The 22103-nt window shown below is 42.8% G+C and overlaps 1 protein-coding gene across 1 annotated transcript in view; it reads left to right on the top strand.

Annotated features, from left to right (window-relative positions):
• UNC5C (unc-5 netrin receptor C) overlaps positions 1 to 22103 on the top strand; it is a 94794-nt gene that overhangs the window by 38999 nt on the left and 33692 nt on the right. The window contains exons 5-7 of the mRNA XM_026084195.1: positions 6927 to 7107; positions 9240 to 9407; positions 10765 to 10929. Of these exons, the coding sequence (XP_025939980.1) occupies positions 6927 to 7107; positions 9240 to 9407; positions 10765 to 10929 (514 nt within the window). The remainder of the gene's footprint in view (positions 1 to 6926; positions 7108 to 9239; positions 9408 to 10764; positions 10930 to 22103) is intronic.

Raw genomic sequence — 22103 nt, 5'->3', positions numbered from 1 at the left:
TGAAGTACCAGTGTTACCACTGGCAGAGTTTGCCCAGCCTGAATTTCTGTCCGTATTCTCAGTCCCATCTATAGTGTTTGACTTCATCAGTTCCTGTAGCAGTAAATTCTTCAGATTTAGTGCGCACTATAGGTGTGAATAATTATGATACTTCCGTGTTTTAACTGAGGTGTTTCCAAAATTTTGTCTACGGAGGGTACACTAGCTGTCACTTAAGAGTCACTTGATCAGATTTTGCTGAGTTTTGCTCCTAAATTTCCAGGTGCTTCTAAAGCTGATAGCATTTTATCACTAAAAAAGAAATCTAACCTGAACAAAATCCTGTATACCTCTGAAATTGATAGGACACTGGAGGAGCTGTCAATACAGCAGGCACTAGGAATGGCTACAGCTTTTACGGAGAACAGGAAAGGTGCCGTTCTCAGGGACTTCAGTCACCTCCACCATCTTTTTCCCATATTGAATTTAAGCATCACAAAAAGCAAATAACTTAATGCTGTGAAGAATGAGGTCATCTATCTGTCTGTGCATCCATCCCTGGCATAGTCGAAGAACAGCAGACTTCACGTTGATAATTAGTTTAAAGCTGTGTCCGAAGAGACTCCTCGCAGCAGGTCCGGGGTTCGGCTGGCCCGCATGTCCACTTGGTGGGGGCGCTCGGTGCCGAAAGCGCCGACCCACACCCGTGAGCTGCAGGACCTCCGGCCCCAAGCCCTCGTTCACGCAGGGAGGTGAGTGCAGCAAGGGACCTGTTTTCCTGGGGGCCCCACCACAGCCACCGCCACTTTTGGTTAATGGTGCTGTGATCTGTGTTTGATTTTAAGGCTGAACAATAAAGTTCTCCATGTGGTGTTACCTGAGCCCTGCAGTCCCCCTTGGCCTGTGAAGTTTATCCTTCTGTGCGGCTTCACTTCCCCATCGTGCGTAAAGCAAAGCCGTAAGAGGCTCAGACACATCCAGCAGCTGTACACACACTCCATATAGATTTTAGTGCTCGGGTGGCAAGCTGGATATATGTGCAATTAAGGAAGTGTTTCCACAGCAGGAAAACAAACTCCCCTTATTGGCAGCAGAGGCAAAGTAACAACAACTGAACAAAATGTCACTGTGGTTAGCACTTGCTGTCTCATTCCCGATATGTGTTTTGTGCTCTCTCACAGCTGTAATTTCAGCCTTTTTGGAGATGACTTTTTCTTTTAACCTTAAAACAGATAAGAAATCTATTTCCAGAAACTAGTACACAAAGGACACAGCATCCTGTTTGGTGGGCAATTGCAGGGATGAAAGTGTACCATTGAAACCAAATCCAAAAACCAAGTAACATTCTTCAAAAAGGCACTCAGCTCTCAAAGTATCTGAAATAGCTGTTGGCTCAATTGCCTTTGTGAAAACTGTTAAGAGTTTTCTCAGTCTCACTTGGGTGCCTTGTACTGTGTCCAAATCAGTAGTTAGTTAGTTTCACAAATGTTTATTTTGTTCTTACTGGAAGGTGTATGTGTGCAGTTAATATCAATATGCAATAGGATACTTATCTGGTTTTGGCAATGCAGATGAACCCAGCAAGCCTTGTAGTAGATGCCCGTAGAGCTGCGATTGCCCTGTCAGTGTTGAGAGCAGTGCAAGTACAGTCAGGATAGCGCCAAGGGGAGCAATGTCGGGTTCACCAGTCCATACGGCTGTGCAGAGCATGGGCTGAGATGCCGGTCCTGCTAAGAGATCAGATTGAAAACCATCCTGATGTTTCCGCTAGGCACAGGGAAGGCACAAATGCAATTGTGTCATGTCCTGCAATCCTAACACACCTTTTATTCTGGCAAATCTGTCGTTGATGTCAGCTGTTCCCGTCTTGTTTGTTCTGGAGAGTTATGCTCACAGGAATCAGTGGGTTTTGCCTACGTCTGATGGGATGAAAGACTTGTACTGTTTTCAGCAGGTGCTCCCAGCTCTGCAGATGAGCCTAGGGCAGGTTGGTGCCAGGGAGGCAGCGAGACCAGATCCAGGACTCATCCTGCTGAGTTTCCTCTTGGAGAGGTGTGAAGAACCATTCGTACTATCAGGAGCAGAGGAGCTGGAGGAGCTCGCATCCCTTTTCCATCCTTTGCTTTCACAGATGTGCTCCTGTACTACTAGTTTCTGAAACAGTCACATGTAGGAAAGTATGCCAAAAGATTTAAATATGTAGTAATGCTGGTAACTTGGCATGGCTAAGTTTGTGTCAGCAATTAGCTTCTCTAATGGGTTTTCCCACTTCTTTAATCGCTCGTGTGATTTATGTTCTCTCTGTTCGTTTAGTCTGCAGAGAAACCTGGCCCTGCTTTGCATGTTTTAGTCTCTGTGTTCGCTGCATTATTTCAGGGTGCTGCTGGAAAACATCCTACGGCAACACAGCTCTGACTAGAGCTCCAGGATACAGCCCTAGCAAGGACTGTGGCTTTTCCGTTCTTGCCCATGGTCTCACATTTCATGTGGGGTGGCATGTGGCAGGTTCCCTCTGTTAATTAGAACAAATGTGCCAATTATGTTAATGTATCTCCCGATACCAATCAGTGAATAATTAGAGACAACACATCTGTCTCTCACCAGGGAGTGGAATGACAGAAAAGACGCTACAAGGTACGCTGCTCTAAATTGCAGCCGCGTCGGGTTGTGCGCTGCCGCAGCTGGTTGTGGGGACGGCTCGGTCTCATGGCAGGCCTGCAAATGCCTTAGCAGCACAGTACGTACCGGTACAATACAGCTGGCAGGAGCCATGCGGCTCGCTGCTTTGCAAATTAAATCCAAAGGACTAGAGAGCTCTGACCAAAAGAAAGCTAACTTCGTATGTGCTCTATGTCTGCGTTCCTCTCAACATCTAGAGACACTACGAGTTAATATTCTTTACACTCTGTTCGCACCTTAATAGAGAAGGTCCTTCTCTTCTTAGGCAGTTTACAAACATCTAACAGATAGTAATACCTTCTTGAGAAAGTTTGGAAACTAAAAGAAGAAATGTGAATTTGTGCTTTGTTCGGTAGGGCTGGTGCTTAAGAAAAACTAGTTGCACGTTGTTGTAATTTTCAATAGCTGTCATCTCCATGAGGGAATACTTACACCATCCTTCATGGTAGTATAGTTGCCAATTGAATGATTTCTGTTATGAGGAGAGAAAACCAATGCCAGACTTTGTGTGTGTGTGTGTGTGCAACCATCCATATATTTATTAATAATAGTTGGAGAGATGTGGCTGATTTAATTAAATGAATAGAGCTAGGTATCTGTTTAAAGCATCTTTGTGACTATAGCCAGTAAATATATATTCTCAATATCCAGGCAACAGCAAATGTCTGATCTAGAAATATCTTCTCTAGAGAGTTAAAAAATGGAGACGCAAGGGCCTGATTCAGTATCCTAAACACCTTGACATCTTGTGCAATTTGAATTGCCCTTGGGTGTCCTGCCTACTTTCTGTCCACTCACCCGGAGGGGCACCGGTTTCCGGCACGTAAGCGCCCACTGCCTCCTCTGCCCACCTTGTGTGAGTGTCCAGGCTCACCCAGGGCACTCGTCAGCGTTGTTCAGGCTGCCGAATTAAATGCAGGGTGAGTTTCTGCATTGACTGGCTTTACAGCCTACTTCGGTGAGGGGGCTGAACCTTGGGGAATGACATGACATCAACTGAGATCATTACTTTAACTGCTGTAATAACAGTTTGCATACTTGTCACTCATAAATCACACTGTCTCGATCTACTTTGCTCTCTTCTCTTTTGTATTTGACACCTGATCAGCTCCTACTTACATAAAAATACAGCGCTGCTCTCACCAGTTCTGGTTACCTTTGGCCAAAAAAAAGAAGAATCTGCTTCATGGCCAGAGGATCGGAGGTGTTGTGCACTGCAGATACTGAGCAGCTCTGGAAAAAATTAGGCCATTAGTAACTGAAAATATGTACTAAAGTCTCATTTAAATGTTGTAATGTGTTTTAATTAGTTAACATTTGTACAAGGACTGAAGGAGAAAACACGAGTGCTAATTATCATTGGAATGGGGTGTTCTTTTCTGTGTTACTCTTTATGCTCATTGCTAAAATGTATGTGAAAGGAGACCCTTTTTCCTCTCAAATCATCCATCATCTGTTCAATTCCTCCCTTTAGACTTAATGATACTATATTTTGCTACATGAACAGACTTATGACCTCATAAACACTCTGTTTGGATACCAGAGCAAGAAGGAATTAGGTATGTTAAAGATGTGTCTTGTAAGAGATTGGGTTTAGGCACACACACATACACAGAGTTTGGGTTACAAATATACTGCCAAAACATATTTTCCAGAAAAAAGGCACCCTGATGTTTTGCAAACTTAATGGTTTTTTATTAGCAAGTTCTGTGGGCCATTAGGTGAAAAGGATCTTTTTCTTAAGAGATTTGACGAACAGCCAGAGGCAGTATACCAAATTATATAGAGTCTCTGTTTTCTGATATTGGCAACTCCTATTTTCATATGATCTTTAGTTTTGCACAGATGAAAGGGAATTTAATGCTCATAGCTTTAATTTTGTCTAATCAACTGAGACCCAGACTGAATATGTATGTATGTGTGCGTGTATTTGGAGAGAGTGCTGCAGAGTACTGGAATTATTTATGTGAGAATGGAGCCCTTGGGTAGTGATGAGTTGTGCTTGCATATGTACTTGCTTGTGCATACCAGAAGAATTTTGGACTGAACCTCAGACCGTGATATAACTGTAGTCCTGTCCTCACTGCTGTCCTGACTTCCTCAGAGTGTAGAGCACGGTGCAAGGACCGGTAGGTTTGAAGGTGGTACACGGCTCCGTTAGTGCTTGTAGCATTTTTTAGGGTCCTAACCCAAGTCTGTCCTCCATCCCAGAAATAAATAATAGTATTGAAGACTGAGAAAAACATTCTGTATGTATGAGACACAGAGGTTAAGTGGCAGCCTGAAGCAGAGCAGGAGGAGAAGAAAGCTTCCAGCTTGCTTCTCCATCCAGATGCGTGCAGGCTGGACCTGCAGGCGAGGAAGGAGATAACCATTGCCACTGCCTGAGTAAGAGTCTGTCTGCCTCGGTTATGCCTGGTGTCTGTTAGGATTCAAGAAAGGAGGAAGAACAATTTTAGTCTTCCTGGCAAGGAAAACCAGGTTATTGACTAAACGCTTATGTCTCCTACGGCAGATAAAGCATGAATGCTGTTGTGACAGAGACACAGCTTCCAAAGTTTTATATCTCTTTCCTCCTCCCATGTTTCTCTCAGACCCACGCATCCATTTCTGCAGCCCTTTTTGCATCACTCATTTTAAGCTGTAAAGTAGCTATAATTGTAAAGCTACCACACACTGCAGCGATCTGCTGTGAAAGAGTAGGGTTTTAAATCAAGCCTTCCTCAGGGCAGTGACGTTACGTTCATTAATATGTAAGTGAGGAAGCAAAATCAGGTTGACCTGTGCGGCGATCTTGAAGGCTGCAGCTGTCTGAGCTGGGATGCCTGCATGCTGCGTTGCAGGGCTACCTCCTGGCTTAATATTATAAGCAGGTATTCTTGATTACGCACAGGTCGGGGCGTTTGTGCGTACAAACTTGGTGATACTCAAATTGGATCTGCTCAGAGTCAGGATTAAAGAGGGGAAGCCGGTGGTGGAGGAGCACGTGCTCGCACGGGCTGGTCTTGCAGCGTTCGACCAGCTCCACCGGGGGATGAATCGAGCCCTCTGTGTTGAAAGCTGGGAGAGGCCCTTGGTTGTCTCCCTGCGGCTCGCAGCGGTTTGCACGGCTATCGCTGGTGGGGAGCGGGCTCTTTGTCGGCTTCCGCATTTGCTGATGTTTGGGCACTTCTTCAAATATCTTTGGAAAAGCGGGGTTTGCAAGAGCAGGTCTTGGCAGTTCACACCTCTTGATTCCAGTGGGTTGATTATGTTTTTGTTTTTCTTCCTTTAATTAAATCCTGGGCACAAGCTGAAATGATCCAGTGACATGAAGGCCCTGCTTTGATCCATCCAGAGCCCCAGTCCCTTCCCTCAGAGCTCGCTCCCTTCAAATGAAAACAAGCTACTAGATTTTCAGCCAAATTATATTAGGGTGGCTCAGCGCAGTCAGCTGGGATATAATAGGGTGTTTCTTTAGGAAGGCAATAAAGAGAACATTGTCTGGATTAAAAGTCACATATAAAAATATTTTTCTGTGTAACTAAGGAAATTACACTTTATTAAAATAAAGTATAGCTTACCTAAAGAAAAAGGAAAAACAAGCATTTATGTAGTATTTGTGATTCTCTATTTCCTTGGTAACTGTCTTTATTTTGTTTAATCCTGATTCCAGCAAAACAATAACATGCATATATGTGTGAGTGTGTGCATACTTTAAAATATTTTTGCGTTTGTAATTTGTCTGTGATTTCTTACCTGCTCTGGTAGTAGGGCCTCACTGTGTTAGAGCCAGTACGGGCACATACAAGGTTGTTGCATTATTTACTGCCTGATTGGACAAGACATGCAAAAGAATAAGAAACCTCGGCTGTTTGGGGGGTTTTGATGGTATAAGGGAATTTTCTGTTTGTAAGTCCAGTCCTAAGATACAGCCGTGCCTTGTCCTGTGCGTCAGACTGAAAGCGCAGACGAGCTGCTCGTGCACGTGCGGTAGGCAGCAGCCTTTGCAAAGGCATTGCCGTTTTCAAGGCGAGACAAGAACACTATTGTGTGAAATGGCGGGAGGGAAAGGGGCTCGAAGGAAACGAAGGCTTAAACCTTGTTCTCCCACGTTTCCGCTGCGGTGTGTTATTTCAGTTGGCGGCGTGCGTCAGGTGAGTCTTTCGTAATGCGCTCTGACTTGTAGCGCTATCTGGGATGAGCCAGATAATCCCATATGTTTTGCCCGTTGCGGCGTGACCTGGTGAGGACTCATTGCCTTCCCTCTGGCCCTTTGAAACCCCCAGGTGGAGTGGCTGAAGAACGAGGAGGTGATTGATCCTGTGGAAGACCGAAATTTTTATATCACCATTGATCACAACCTGATCATCAAGCAAGCCCGTCTGTCTGACACAGCCAATTACACCTGTGTCGCCAAAAACATCGTGGCCAAAAGGAAAAGCACTACAGCAACTGTGATCGTCTACGGTGAGCGATGCCTTGTCCACCGCGCGCAGATGGATGTGCCGCCGGAAGCGAGCGGCGGGCTGCTTCTTTGAGGCAGAAGGAAGACTTTTAAAGATGAGAAATCCCCGTAGGCTGCTCCGTGCTGCAGTCAGGGAGCAGAGGGGCSTCCTGTGCTGCTTGCTGACTTATAGCCGTACGCCGGGAGTGCAGTCCGAGTTCAGTGTGGAAACTCAGCTCAGAACTGATGGTTTGCCTTGTTGGTACTAGGCAGCAGCAGGTAAAGGAGGAAGGGGCAGGCTGCTTGCACAAACAGCCCCTGGCCTCGCTGAAGGGAAGGCAGTCGCTCGCCTTGTCGCTCGCGCCAGCTGGATGCCGCAGATAACCATGAGGGCATTTCCTACAGCATCAGAGCGGAGACATTGCTTTCCGCCAAATTGTTCTACGTTCTTAGTGAAGCTTTTCAGAAATAGAGCAAAACTGAAAGGTGGTTTGTGCTCCCAGCTACTGAGAAGAGCATCAGAGCTCAGCAGAGTCATCCACCCTCTTATATCTCTTTAAATATACTTACTTTCAGTGTGTACTACCAAAGCRTACTCCAATGTCAGTGGCAACTTAGCAAAGGTAGGAAGCACCCTGGGACTGCAGTTCATAGTCACACAGCCTGCCTTAATCATACGCATCAGGGGGATACGCAGCGCTGGATAACGTTATTCTAYGCCTGCATCCACTGCCCCGATCTGCGGTCGAGGCTGATGCGTTTTGGGTCAGGCGCCCTCCGGGGCTCACGTCCAGCCTGTGTTGTTCAGCGGCTCCGTCCCACCAGGTCTGGCCTCTGCCCCTGCAAACTCCTTGCCCTGGTGCGTCTCAGGCAGGGGGTAGCCGCCAGCACGAAACCTGCTCTGACGAYGTGCCAGCTGACTGTCCTCGTGTTCCTTACAATCAGTTTAATTATAGGTTAGAGAAGTAGGGAAAAAAATCCCTATGATTATCCCTAATATTCATTTCATATTCAGGGTGGCAGTTAGATTTAATTGTAAGCAGTTGCTTCCCTGAAGTTACAATGAGGGCCTTTTAGCTCAGTTTTTATAGAAAACTGGCTGAATTGAGTTGATTAGCAGTGTTTGTGATATTGAGGGATGGACCTTGCATGAGCACTGTGTTTTGTAACTGTGATGAATGCAGCAATATAAAGATGTAGGCATACCGCAACTCTTCCTCATACATATACGATATTTTTTTCAACTGTGCACTCAAGAGACATATGTAAGGGAGCAGCCATTTTTATGCTTTTTCTACCAGAGCTGCTTAATGCTTGTGTCATAACACAAACATTTAGGGATTGAAAAATCTGAGCAGTTAATATGTTATCCATACCCTGATGACTACGTTATTACATTGAGCAGCGTAGCTCCCTCTCCATCAGTCCATCCATCCCTGAAGCTGAGATGGATGAAAAAGAGAGTCAGCAATAAATATCTTCCCACAGTCCAGAAATAAAAAGTGTGTTTAGTGTGTATTCACTCTGAGCAGCTTCAACACCTGTCATGGTAATGCTGGGACACGCATATGCACCAGCTGTCTCTATGGAGCGGTGGGTAAAGTTGCCCTAACATCCTGAAATCACCTTCTGTAAAGAAAGGAAAAGAAAATCATCAATTCCTGGTCTACGTGTTCAAAGCACAGGCGTCTCTCAGCACGCGTAGATTATGGGTAGGTCTGAGAAGGAGCTGGAGCACAGGTTATCTTCCTCTGGGAAACAATGCAGCTTTCGGAGCACAGGCTTTCGGGCTAACCCAGCTGCAGGTGCGCTCTGAGCCCCCGCGGGTTTCACTCATACAATCATCGTTTGGGGTTTAGTGCTGGGTCGGGTCAGTTTTCAGAAAGAGGCAAGTCACCTGCCAGCCGTAGTAGTTGTCAAATGGTCTTTTTCGTTCAGTGTCAGCATTTCTTGGGCTTGCGCGCTGACTTTGGGTCACTGCACATTCTGTACCTTGGAAATGTGGGTTTGTGTTTATTCAGTAGTTCTGGTCATAGTCTTCCCAGGCGTCACTTGTGACTGCTGTTGGAGACAGTATGATACAGAGCTAGAGACACCCTTGCGCTGACCCAAATGACTTTATTATGTTGTCTGATTCTTATTTCTCGTTTTCCAGTGAATGGAGGCTGGTCGACCTGGACTGAGTGGTCAGTATGTAACAGCCGATGTGGAAGAGGCTTTCAGAAGCGTACGAGGACCTGCACCAATCCTGCACCGCTCAACGGTGGCGCCTTTTGCGAAGGCCAAAGTGTTCAGAAAATAGCTTGCACCACTCTATGTCCAGGTTCAGTATGAATGATACATAGTCCTAGATGCCAATATTACRTACTTTTGCTGACACCAAACACTTCAGGAAGAGGATACCAGTTACCAAAACCTCCTTCTCTTTATTAATAAGCCCAGAATTTCAGTAAATTAATATGAAATTATATTACACAAGTAGATAAAATAGTGAGCACACATTATATTAAGCGGCAAGGGATTCAGTCCCACTCCTGCACAAAGCTTGCATCATTATGTCAGTCCTGGTAATTCAGGGGATTTAGGAAGCAGGCAGAGCCTCAAATTGTAGGAGCTAAAGCTCTTTATAGGTTGAAAGGTCTGAAGGACTGGAATTTGAATACAGAAAGTGATTGTGATCTAAATATATTTGCAATGTCTGTTCAGACCAACTGTCACAAGTGGAGCATTTGAAACATCGAGAGTGTAGATGTTGAATTTGAAGCCCGGCTTTACCTGGTGTCAAATGCAATGACATTTATGCTAGACAGCCCTATATCCATACCTTTAAGAGGTATTCATATGTACACTTATAACTGCAGCATTGTTTCAGGACACACAGGGTAGTTGGTGGCTTTTCTGTGACAAAATTCTGTCTCTATCATACTGTCCAGTGCTTTCCTATGTCAGTAGTCCCGCTGAAATCAGTGGCAATACTGTTTGAATAAGGTCTTCTTCAGCTTGTGTAAAGACCATCAGACTCTGGATGTTAGTGGTGGGTGAAACATAAAAAGCTGAATTTTCAACTCTGACCATTATTCCAAGTGACAGACTCCTAGCTCAGTCTTTTTCCTTGGAACAGTTTCCTAATTTGCTCTTTGGCTATTTCAGTTAGTGCTTTTGAAAATCATTTATGGGATTTTGAAAAGTGCTAAGCATAGTCCTCATTCTGCTCATGTGAAATATATCAGTGCCTTTAGATATTTCTTTTAATATAAAATATTTAACATTAATTACCTCCCTATTAGAAAAGACTTTCTTGTCAAGTTTAATTTTAATCTCTGTTAAAAAAATTGCAGACTCCCAAGCCATTTGTCTTCTCATATGCTTTAACCACAGATAAACTGCTGACAATTTTCTAAAAATGGAGGGGAAAGAACAGAAATGGGACTGGGGCAGAGAGAAAGGAGAGAGAGTGAATGTGTGTTTATAATCCAGAAATATCACTGAAAAAGATGCAGACTGACTCATTTCTCTGGGATAGTTTGCATGGCCTAGGATCCTTATGACTTGGGTGGAAGGGCTGAGAGCCGTGGGTTGGCATATGCCAAGATGTGCACCTTGCTTGCTTGCTAGCTCTTGCACACACACCCACTTACGTGTCTGGCCCCCTAATAAGTTGTATCCTTCCCTTGTCTCAGTGGATGGGAAGTGGACATCCTGGAGCAAGTGGTCCACRTGTGGCACGGAGTGCACCCACTGGCGCCGGCGGGAGTGCACGGCCCCGGCGCCCAAGAACGGCGGCAAGGACTGCGAGGGGCTTGTGCTGCAGTCCAAGAACTGCACGGACGGGCTCTGCATGCAAAGTAAGTGCGCRCGGTCATGCTGCCCTGCTGCCGCTTTGGAGCTGGGAAAATGCATAGCCTTAGAAAAACGTCCTAGAGGTTTAGACAGAAAAATCTCCTGTTAGCCGAAGGTGCATATCCAGAAGAGAATATCCTCCTGCTAAGTGAAGAAAAGCATTTTCAGTGATGCGGCTCAAAACTGACAGCAGCAACCCGCTTGTCATGCTGCAAAACTGTGCCGACCACGCTTTGTTTATGCTGGGGAGGTGCAGTGCTCTGTCACTCGCTGAGGGAGGAAGTCTGGGGAAAAGATGTCAAGGCAAACAGCAGATAAAGGTGCACACATATCACAGTAAGTGCTGAGCCACAAAACGAAGGAGCCTATTTAACCATTCCAGCCCCTGCGGTATAAATCAGGGCCTTCACAGGAAAGATGTTCACAGTGCCTTTTTGATCCTCACTTTATACTTGGGCATCATAAACTCTATTCTGAGCTAATTTGTCCTTGGCCCGTGAGTAGGTGCTTAAGCAGAAAAAGAAAGAAAAGCTCTTTCTGTTGTTCTTCCCCACCTGCACATCCACACAAATGTCAAGGGCCTGTGCAATTACATACTGTCTAGGGATATCTGGAAAAAAATGGAACCCCTTAGAGGAAAATGCTTTTGCCTTCCTCGAGGTCATGTACACAAGCATGGCACACAGGGTCTAATACTTCTCTCTAATACCTGTTCAGCATCTGTCCAGAGAAACTTGGCAGCAACTCTTAAGGCAATGCAAATGAAAAGTAAAGAGTTTAGGGCAAAGTCAGCATTTTCAAAAAAGTAAACCTGGCAAATCAGATCCGCTTGTGCCTTCTTACTGTCAAACGGGATGAGTGCATATGTTTCTAGATATACTAATTAGCTTCTTTTTTTGAATTTAGGGCGCTTTGTGGTAGAAATAGGTACCTTATATCTGTGCAGTATCTATGCAACGTTCATATAGACTTACTAGCATGCTGCAGCCTCACTCTGTGAAGGTCCACTGTAGTACTAAAGGGCCCTTTGCATCTGCCCACGCTAGCCCTGCCTTTGTGACTAATAAGAGAGAGAGAAGGAAGAGTAGGCTTTTACTGTGATTTTGACATCTGTTAGCAAACAATTAGTCTCCTCTGTCTTCAGTTTTTCCCATCCCTTCTTAAAAATGAGGCCTTCAATGTTCTGCTAGCCCATTAAAAACTTCCTTTCGCATTTTATTAGCACAATAACCTGGGCCTAAGTTCTCACATACACCTCTCTCCCATTCCTCCATCCTGTCTTTCTGCCATATATTGCATTTTTTGAGCATTCACCTTCCAACCTCAGCTGTCCATTTCCCAAAGAGTGGTAGTTGTAACTGTCTAGTAGTTCTGTGTGTCTAGATGATAAAATGCTTTGGGTTCTCTCATGAACATGGGTCAGGAGTTTTTATTCTCTCAGATAGGTTYCTTTTCACTTAAGTAGTCACCATGACACAAAAGTGACACTGCTAACTAATAAATAGGGCTAAGTTTTGAACAAATGACCTATAGGTGGATACTGTCAGTGAACTCTGAGCTATCTTATGTCACATCATGGCTGTTTGCCCTGAGGTTCCCAGGTTTACAAAAAACAGTTCATCAGTGTGGCTTGCAAAAATACTTTCATCATGTTAAAACTGTTAGTCAGTGTCAGCAGCACAAAAAGCTGTAATTCTTCAATTTTTATTTTTATGAAGAAGTGAGAAGGTAAGATTCAGAAATCCTTTCTCTTTCTTTTCTAAAGATAGGGAAAAAAAACAGCTATGTCTTATTATATAACATCTTGGTGATTTTTATAGCGGGAAAGCTAATGTATCCCTAGCTCCATTGGTGTGAATAAGCCATTATGATAAATTAGGAAGAAAAGGTATGTCCCCCATGCAGAAGAGCTCTTTACTATCAGATTGTATTTAGACAGGTGTATGTCATTTTTGTGTATGTGCATAGGGAGAGCCATTTAAGCAGACATCTAGTGGAAAAATAGATATAACGGTACTGCAGAATAAAAGCCCTGTAGGGATCTCATTTATCTGTTGATGGTATATTGCATTTTATTTGTGAAAGTGGATGCTGAGTATAAAGCAGAGGTCTTCAACAGGACAGAGGATGAGGCAATTGTGAATCCTATGCTGCTTCATATGTATGTATATAAAAATAGTAATGAAAAATATATGGTTGCATATTGACCTGMTTGGCTCCAGGGGTTGTGATGATCCTCCAGTATTGGAATTTGATGGCAGAGTTTTAATAGTGTCTTTATACTCGCGGGGTTTCATATACCTATAAAACTTACAGTCCTGCTCCCTGGTCCATCACTGCTGAGAAGATTGATCTGCCATACTTCATGGCAGTGTGCCTACTGTTCTCGCACGTTCACTCGCCCACTCCCCCTCTGTTTATGCAAAACCATGCTGAACACTTACATTTCTGCCTCTGTGGCTCTGGATTCACAGCAAATCTACCTGCTGAGCTAGGAGGAAACCCAGGACTCTTTTCATTCCTAAAATGCAGTGAATCTTTTAGTGGCTGATGGGGTTGAAGTTCCTCCTAGCTCAGGGATCTCTAAATGCAGAGCAGAGATTTGCAAAGCCTTCGTGCCAGCAAGGCCCCTCGTGGCGCACGGGTGGCATGGGAGGAGGCCAGGGAGCCACAGCACCTTCCCGCGGTGCCAGAGCCCTGGGGGAGCTGTCGCGTGGCTGCTGGCCTGCACTGTGGCCAAATCCTGCCCAAGGCACCGTGGCACGTCCTCCATAGTCTCAGCCCATCGTGCAGACTTAAAGGTTAACTCCAGCACTGCGGATATAGCTGGGGGTCAAAGCATTAGTAGGCAGCTTCTCTTACCAGTAGTCACTAGGCTGTTGCTTTCACCAAAACTCACTTGTAGCTATATATCTCTGTATAACTGTAGATATCCTGGAAAATGTTGGATTGAATGAGTCTAATTTACAAGCCCTTTCTCTTCCAGTCTATTATTCACTAACATGGCATCAGCTGGGTAAATCAATAAGCTCTTTCATCAGACTGCCCCTGCTCCAGCAAAGAGCAGCAGTCTGCACCACTATCGATTTCTGTGGGGATAAAAACTGTGGCACTTTCTCCATCCCTTGTAATTACAGTATTTTACACCCAAAGCTGTAGTTTGTGCTTACCGCTAGCTGTGGTATTTCTAGTGCAACTCTGCTGTCACATTTATTCAGACTAATGATCTTGCTAGTACACACACACACTCCCTTATTCAGTAGTTAGTATTTTTCCCTTAACATGAAAGGATGAACAGTCATTAAACTAGAGAGCCTGCAGAGAGACAGAAGGCTGAATTGAAAAAGAAAAGCAGCTGTAGTGAAAATTTAGGGCAATCATTACTATTTTAAGTTTCCAAATACACAGTATTGCCTAGCAGGCCCCGTTATAACCATTTTGTAATTCCTGTAATAGCATTAATACAATCTCTGGAACAAAATACACTGTAGGTGTAAGAAGAATTGGCTAGTTACCACCCACACTAGTTGCATTATTGCTTCCATAGCTGCATTATTTCCTACTTGAAGTATGAGAACTGTGGTAAATACTTCAGTGCAATGAACAACACTTTTAAAGGCAGGCACCGCATCTCACAGGGGATTGCTATAAACTGAAACACTGCAATTAGCCCTCCACTYGTCCTCCCTAATGCCTTTTGTGGGTGTTCAATGCAGAAGCTCCCAAAGCAAAGCGCTCCGCTGCAGGCTCAAACTTCAGCACAAATAGTTCCTTTGAATAGATCACGAATATATTTAAAGCAAAGTGCTGGCTGGAATGTTTTGCCCCGTCCAGTCTGGAACAGTTGCAAGGTCAAGTCTGTGATAGCGACCGTCCCACCAAAAGTAACCGCAGTGCGGCTGGCTCTCAAAAGCCGGTGCTAAAAGTGCCTTGTGGTCCACAGTCTGCTTTGCATTATGCATAAAATGCTGCTGGTAAGTGGGAAGAGGTGGAAAACCCATGAAGAGAGCAAGCTGTTTTGCTTGATTATGTTGAAGGCTTACTGTGTTAAGTTCTGATGTGTAGCTTTATTCTCATTTTCTCTTGGTCTTTTAGTTAAGAGCAAACATACTAGCTGCTTCATATCAGGCATGTTCATGCTCAGAGCGTTTCACCTAGGCCCTGTGTGTTGTGGATCTGAAGTGACAGTGTTCAGATCTGCATTCTCCCTGTCCTGAATCAGTGAAGATAAGTTCAGAAAAGCCCATAAATGTAAGGAGGGTGCCTGTGCATGCTAGCAAAGCTGTTAGACCTGTTGGCCTTTTCTCAGATTATGCTTGTGAAGTGCAGAGTCTGCACTAGCACAGTCAGAGGCTACATAACCAGTGTCCATGCCTTCCTTTCTCAGCTCACTCTCAGGTGTGAGAGGCCGCTTTGACATTTCATAAAAGGTTGACTTTCAAAACTTCATATAAGTTTGATTTCAGTTTTTTTCCAAATGGAGCTAGCTATCTTAAAGCAGCAAGATAATACTGAAGCACAAGTTGTAGCTTGAGAAGTGTAGATTGCACAGTTACATAAATAGYGCTGTAACTCTGAGTAATAAAAACTACTCAGTTGATCCAGTGTCTCAATATGTAAAACAAATTGATCATTTAATAGGGCCAGGAAGAATTTTGCCTTATGAATCATTACCACACATAATCAGATCCAGTGTGGACTTTCCCTTTGATCTTTTGGATTTAAATAAAGTAGCATAAAAAGACTGAGGCACACTATTATCACTTAAAGAAAGAAAGAAAAGATTCAAACATGTTCATTATGGACAACACTGTGGACTAACTCTCAGGTCTCTTTGGTTCTCTCCCTGCATGTAACTTAAGTACTAGGAAATTTATAGATGGCATGTCTGATACACCACTSAAGAAAAATGGAGCTGTAACATGGCAAACACCTAATTATCAGACTTGTAATTCCATTTCTTGTTTAAAAAAAAAGGCTGCCTACTAGCTGAGAATGAATTGATGTATTACTTGAATATTTGCAGAGTGCTTTGAAATCTTTTTCTGAACGGCAGTATTAAATTCATAAGATTTCCTCTTTCAATGGTAATAACCTAAACATGTGAAAAAGATACAATTTGTCATGCTTGTGCACTAAATGGTTCACTACCACCCTTTTCTGGTCTTGTGCCTGTTTATACGCAGAATCTTGAGTAGAAAGCAAGGTTAACCTGATACTAATATCTCTTTCTTCCTGCAGCACATATATTCTGCACATGCCCTGCTTGTTTAATGTAACATGCCAGAGTCTTGTGATGGAATAAGCATTTGTTTCCCTTTTTGGCTTGTTTTGAAAGCAGGCATTGAGTGAAGAATTATAGAGCAGAGTAGTTTGATGAGGACCCTTGGTCCTCCAGAACAGATTAGTGTACAAAGAGCAGGGGAATGTTTTTCAGACTCCAGGAGGTAAGCCAAGCCCTCTCAAGGGAGAGCGCGACAGAAGCCTGTGTGTGCAGAGGAATGAAATAAAACCTTTTATTAGGAGCATGTGGGTCAAGAGAGAACTCCTAATATGTTCAGTCCTTCAGCATAATGATATATCCACCTGGCCTGGTTCACTGAGCCCTCGCAGGGGGAAGTTTCATTCATTTGAAGAATTCACCTAGTCTGTTCCTATAGGAAGTTTTCTATAATATTGTTATTTAATATGAATAGAGAAAGATGTGTGATTCTATTTTTAACCTACTACTGTGTGATGTTGTAGCAGTCAAGGGAATTTATATGCACATCTCAGAGTTATAAGTCTTATTTATTTATATTATAGCAGCATGAGAAAACCCCAGCTGAGAAGTGTCCACAGTCTGGTGGGCACTCTGGAAATGCCTAGTGAGAGTCCTTGCCTAGAAAAGCTACTGCTCTAAATAGGTTAAAGCACTGAGAGAAAACAGTAGTGCTCAGCCACAAGCAGAACCCAGGACACCCAAATCCATGTCGCTTACCCCAGTCACTTCAGAAAGGGCCACCTCCCYATTAATTTTAATGAAATGTAAGTCTTCTAAAATCTTTAGGATCTTTGGAAAAACTCAGCTAATTCAAAAACATTACAGCCATGCAAGGAGGGGAAAAAAAATCATCCATCTATAACTTTCATCCTTCTTGGTTCCCCCGTGTTTTTCTTTTGTTCTTCTCATATTCACTCTGCACATTAAAAAAAGAAGTTTCACAGACAGATGAAAGAAAAATGCAGACTTATTATAAAGTCTGACTGATGCATTGACTTCATTGTGGAAAAACAACAGTACAAAGGCAATAATCAGTGTTTATATGAGCCTTGCTGTGTACAAAGATGGGCAGGGCACTGGCAGGGTGGCAGGCAGAGAGAGGTTACATGACCAGCCTGAGACTCATCAGCAAGCCAGTGGCAGGATCAGAATAAAACTCAGATGCATTTCTAAATCTGTATTCTGTGTGGAGGACTAACAAAAGCATGAGCAGGATGYTTAAATGAAACCTCATATTAAAGAAAGAAGTTTGCATATTTGGGGAAATGAACATCCAGCTGACAACCAATTCTGAAGTCACTGAGATTTGTAAGGTTATAAGCCATRAAGTCAGAGAATACAGGTTTCCTTACCTGTCAGTTTATAGACCTGCCAAAGATTTTGGTACATGTTATTGAACATCTGTTTGGATAACGCATGCTTCCCATGAGCTCTTTTCCAGCAGGCCTAGCAGCTTTGGTCCCTTCTTCTAGGTCCCCTTTTGGCTGTTCCTCCTTTCCCTGTTTGCCATGCAGCCCCTTCTCAGTGCTGCTATGTGTCCTTATTTCAGCTCCCCCCACAGCCCCCTTTGCTCCTGGCCAGATACAGCCGCAAAACAAARCAAACCCCAGGAAGTCTCCTTAACATTCAGTCATTGCAAACATGGAATTTGCAAACAAAAAATTGCAATGCTAGACATGTTTATTTTGTTGTCAGACATCCATAATAAACCCAATGTTAAGGTGCTGTGCTTCTAAGATATTAAAGAGCAGCATAAGATTTAGCCAAAAGGTCAAAGTCCTTAACTGTAAAAGACTGCATAATGTCAAAATTGCCTGTTCTAATCCACATCAAATTTTAGTAACAAGTTATCCTRCTCTTCCATCTCTTCCCCTCCCTATATAGATGATATGCATGTTTAAAATAAAGCAAGACCTTTCCAACAATGTTAGTAAAATGTCAGGAATCTAATTTAAAATGAAAACATAGTTGCAATCTTAATTATAGAATACCTTAAACTCCCGTTCAATGACAGAATGGGAGAGACTCCCCATTTAACCTAGCTACTCAGTGAAGGTCTGAGATAATACCCAAGTAAACAATCAGTCACAAAGCCTCAAGCTCCCTGTTTATTAGCCCACCCTGAACATGCCAATAATTAGTCCTTAGAAGGAAAATAAATTACTGTGCATTATCTCTGGGATGCCTGATACCATATCTGACCTTCAACATCATTACTGCACRCATGAAGGTCTTTCTTTAGAATAACAAATATAGGAAGAGGCTCGGCACATTTGCTTTGAGGCTTTTTTGCAGCTCCAGGGACTTTGCTTTTTCTTCCTTTCTAACTACAACAAATAACATTGTATTGGATATCACTTCTTGTTATGTGCTACAGTTTCTGGGAAGTAGCAGGGAAGAGAAACAATTAACAGCAATTACAATCCAAAGATTATTGTTAATATTTATTCCGTGGTAAATCTACATTAGCAACATGTTAAGTGATGAAGGCAAAACACTCAACAGTTAGAATAAGTGGTTTACTTTAAGGTTGCACTTGTACCCTTTCCTCTACCCCCTTGCAGAAAAGGAAGTGCCAGAAGTTTGTCCAGTCATAGTCTATGGTCAGTGGAACCTGCAGGGAACAATTCAAAACTCTTGAATGTCAAATTAAGGCTCCTAAATTCCTTCTCCTAACATGGGAATATGTGACTACCTCTCTACAGAGACTATATGGCGACCTATAGATTGCAGTGCATCTGGGTTAACATTGTGAGGGCCTCATTCGCCTTTGAAAGCCTTGAGCCTTTGAGCGCTGTCTTTGTCATCTAAAGTTGCTTTAAAATATTGAAGAAACTCAGCAAGCTGCTGATGGCTGCAGGATTGCTGAGAGCAGATAGTGAACTAGGTATGGCAGTAATTTATGATGTCCAGATTGTAACCAGCCAGAGTTAAAAGGATGGCGTAAGATGGAAATAGGACTAGTGGTATTAGGTCACTGCTACAGTCACGGGACTGCAAACGCTGCAGGGAGGTGTGCCTTTTGTCTTCTTCTCRCAGATGTCTCTTTGTATTGGAATTCTGGCTTTAAAATTGCTGGATGCCTCTTCTGAGGAGTGCAGGGTTTTATAAAACTGGAAATTGGGCTGGCTTTGAATTGAAAATGACTACAGGAAAAGGGGAGGAAGCTGAACTGCTAGAACCTGGAATTTGGAAACAGCAATATATTCTTTTATACCAATTGAGACCCATTGAACTTAAAAATCAACAGAACAAAATCAACAAAATTATTGATGGCCCTTTAACAAATCTGACTCAAACTTTTCAGGATAATTTCTTAGACCGAGACTGATTATAGAAAATTTCAGTCAAAGCCAARGATTTTTAAGAAAATTCTGAGCCCCTGGAGATGGGGAAAGAAGAAAATACTGAATTAAGGCTAAAAAAGACTTTATTATGTGAATTAAAACCAGAAATAATTTGGTGCATGCTGTTTGGAATGTTAGTCTGGAATGTTAGTCTGGAATGCTGTTAGTCTGGAAAAAAATCTGGAAATATTGAAATACTGGAACTCATTCAACAGATATAAGTACCACAGAGAAACAAAGGATCGTTTCCGTAACGTTTCCATTGATGTTGCAGTGTACGTACCACGTAGCCACTTTAAATCATCTAAGAATTGCTCTCTACAAATTTTAGGCATCTACCTGTGAGAGTTCCTCTCTGTTCATCTGTCCATCACAGCTTGGTGGTGCAGAGCCTGTTGCCAGCAAGAGCCTCTTGCTACTCCATTGTCACTGTGCTGCATAAACCCATCAAAGCAGAGGAAGRACAGCAGCAAGTGAATGAGTGCCCTCTTCTTTTCTTACATGCGATTTTAGGGCATTGACTTTAGAACCAAAAGGGGAAAAAGTACTGTTATAATACATTAGGATCAACCTGTTGAGTTCATTGCAACAGGACGTTATTGAGATACATCATGGGGCTAGGTTTTCAAAAGGGCCTCATAATTACATGGCCTTAGCTCCTTTTGAAACTGCTGCATAGCGGATAAAGTACGGGGTATTTATAGATTAGAAGCGAGTAGTGCTCGATTCAAATATGGTGCATTAAAGAAACAAGGAGTATGGTGTGCTTTATGCAATCCTTGCTTTACTAAATGAAAGTGCCTGTCTCAAACGCTTACTAACCTTGAGGTAGTCTCAAAATACATATCATTAACTGTGACCTCAGCAGTTAATGGCATAAAGCAATTTCTTAGCAGGGTATTTGTAAGTATTTTTGTAAATATAACCAAAATTGAATGGGCGCAGTAATTAAGTGCCCAAAAGATCACCTTCAACTACTCTACCATCCCACACAGCTACCTGCAGGGAAAAGAGAGAAAGTAGTTACACAGGCAGCAAAGGAAAGTACAAATGGAAAATGTGAAAGTTTTTTCTTCTTTTTTATGTAAATATTTTATTTTCTGCAAGCAACAAGTAAAATGTTTTTATAAGCTGATTAATTCATGCTAAAATTGCTATGCATTAATACAAATTCAGCATGCTTAGAAAGCTAGCAAAATCTATTAAGGACCAAAAAGGAGTTATAGAGTTTCCTCTGAAGGAAGCCCTGCCAGAGACCTTGTGTTTTATACCACAAGGAGAAAAGTTGTCTCTTAAATAAGCCAATTCCCGGGCCAGGGCAGTATGTTCCCATGGCTTTCTAGGTAAAATCAAACACAGGATTTCAGGATGCCCGTCCTTCTAAATGGTCGTGATACTGAGGTCCCAGGTTGAGCACTGTGCGTGCGTAGATGTGCCCGTGAATGTGTCGAGAGGTAGATTTTTTCCCCTAATAACAGCTAGGTAGAAAAGACTTTAGAAAAGTTGCTTTGGTGACTATCAACTTGTTTCAGTTTCAGAAAGAATCAAGGGAGTCTGTGCCATAATCTCTGCACAATTATCTTTCACAGGTGCAAGATTTTCCACTCCCACATGCTTGATTCCCTCTCAGAAGGTCAGAGCAAGATGTGTGAGACCAAGCTGTGTGCAAGATGTGTGGTCAAGCTGGACTTCTAATGTTTGGGGTTCATCTACGCTCACAAACTGCTTCAAATTAATTAGATGAGCTTCAAAAGCAATGTAGTTAGATGGACATAATTCCCCAAATCAGTGCAAGTGCGACTGATGCTGAAATTGGGTTAGAATAAATTGATAAAAAGCCTGCTGAAGTCTTTTCTGTATATCAAAGTTGCATTCTTTTAATTTTTCCAGTGCAATATGGCAAATTCATCCCTTCTCCATTTTTCTTCCCAGTGTGTTATATCAGTATAGAGGGGTTTAAATTGCTCTAGATATTTCTTTATGGGAAAGGAATAAGCAATGCCTACTTAATGTACTTTTTTATATATATATATCTGCATTTGTACAAAGGATTTGTGCCACTGTWACTACATTAGTTTAAAAAGCCCACCTTTAACATTTAGTGGAAGCACTTTCACAGGGACAAAAAATGTATTTACAAGCCTAATGTAGAATATAAAGTAGAATGCATGGAGAAACATCAACTTAATTAAAGGCTTTTAATGAATGCATTTACTGTGTAATGACAATGGTGCCATTTCTGTGCACAGCTCAAGCATCTGACTGATTCTCCAGGTCTGTCTTAGGTCAAGGTACTTGTAAAATAAGGGAAATAATACCCACTTTTGCTAAGCCTCTGAGATCCTCAAACAGAAGGGACTATGCAAGTGTAAAGTATGATTATTACTATTTTAGTGGTCCAGCGGTAGGTTACACAACAAAACATCAAAAGCGCCTTTGAAAATGTACATTCCCAACAAGCTGTAGGAAGAAGTTTAAATTACTTTTCTCAAAGCAAGTTACTCGCTGTGAAACCAGCTGCTTCATGCATGAGTCAGCAGCCTCAGCAGCCTTCATAGAGTCAAATCCA

The sequence above is a fragment of the Apteryx rowi genome, unplaced genomic scaffold (genome assembly GCF_003343035.1).
Source record: "Apteryx rowi isolate R43461 unplaced genomic scaffold, aptRow1 scaffold_63, whole genome shotgun sequence".
Lineage (NCBI taxonomy): Eukaryota > Metazoa > Chordata > Aves > Apterygiformes > Apterygidae > Apteryx > Apteryx rowi.
Note: the sequence above shows the minus strand (reverse complement) of the source record. Positions and strands in the feature narration are given on the sequence as shown.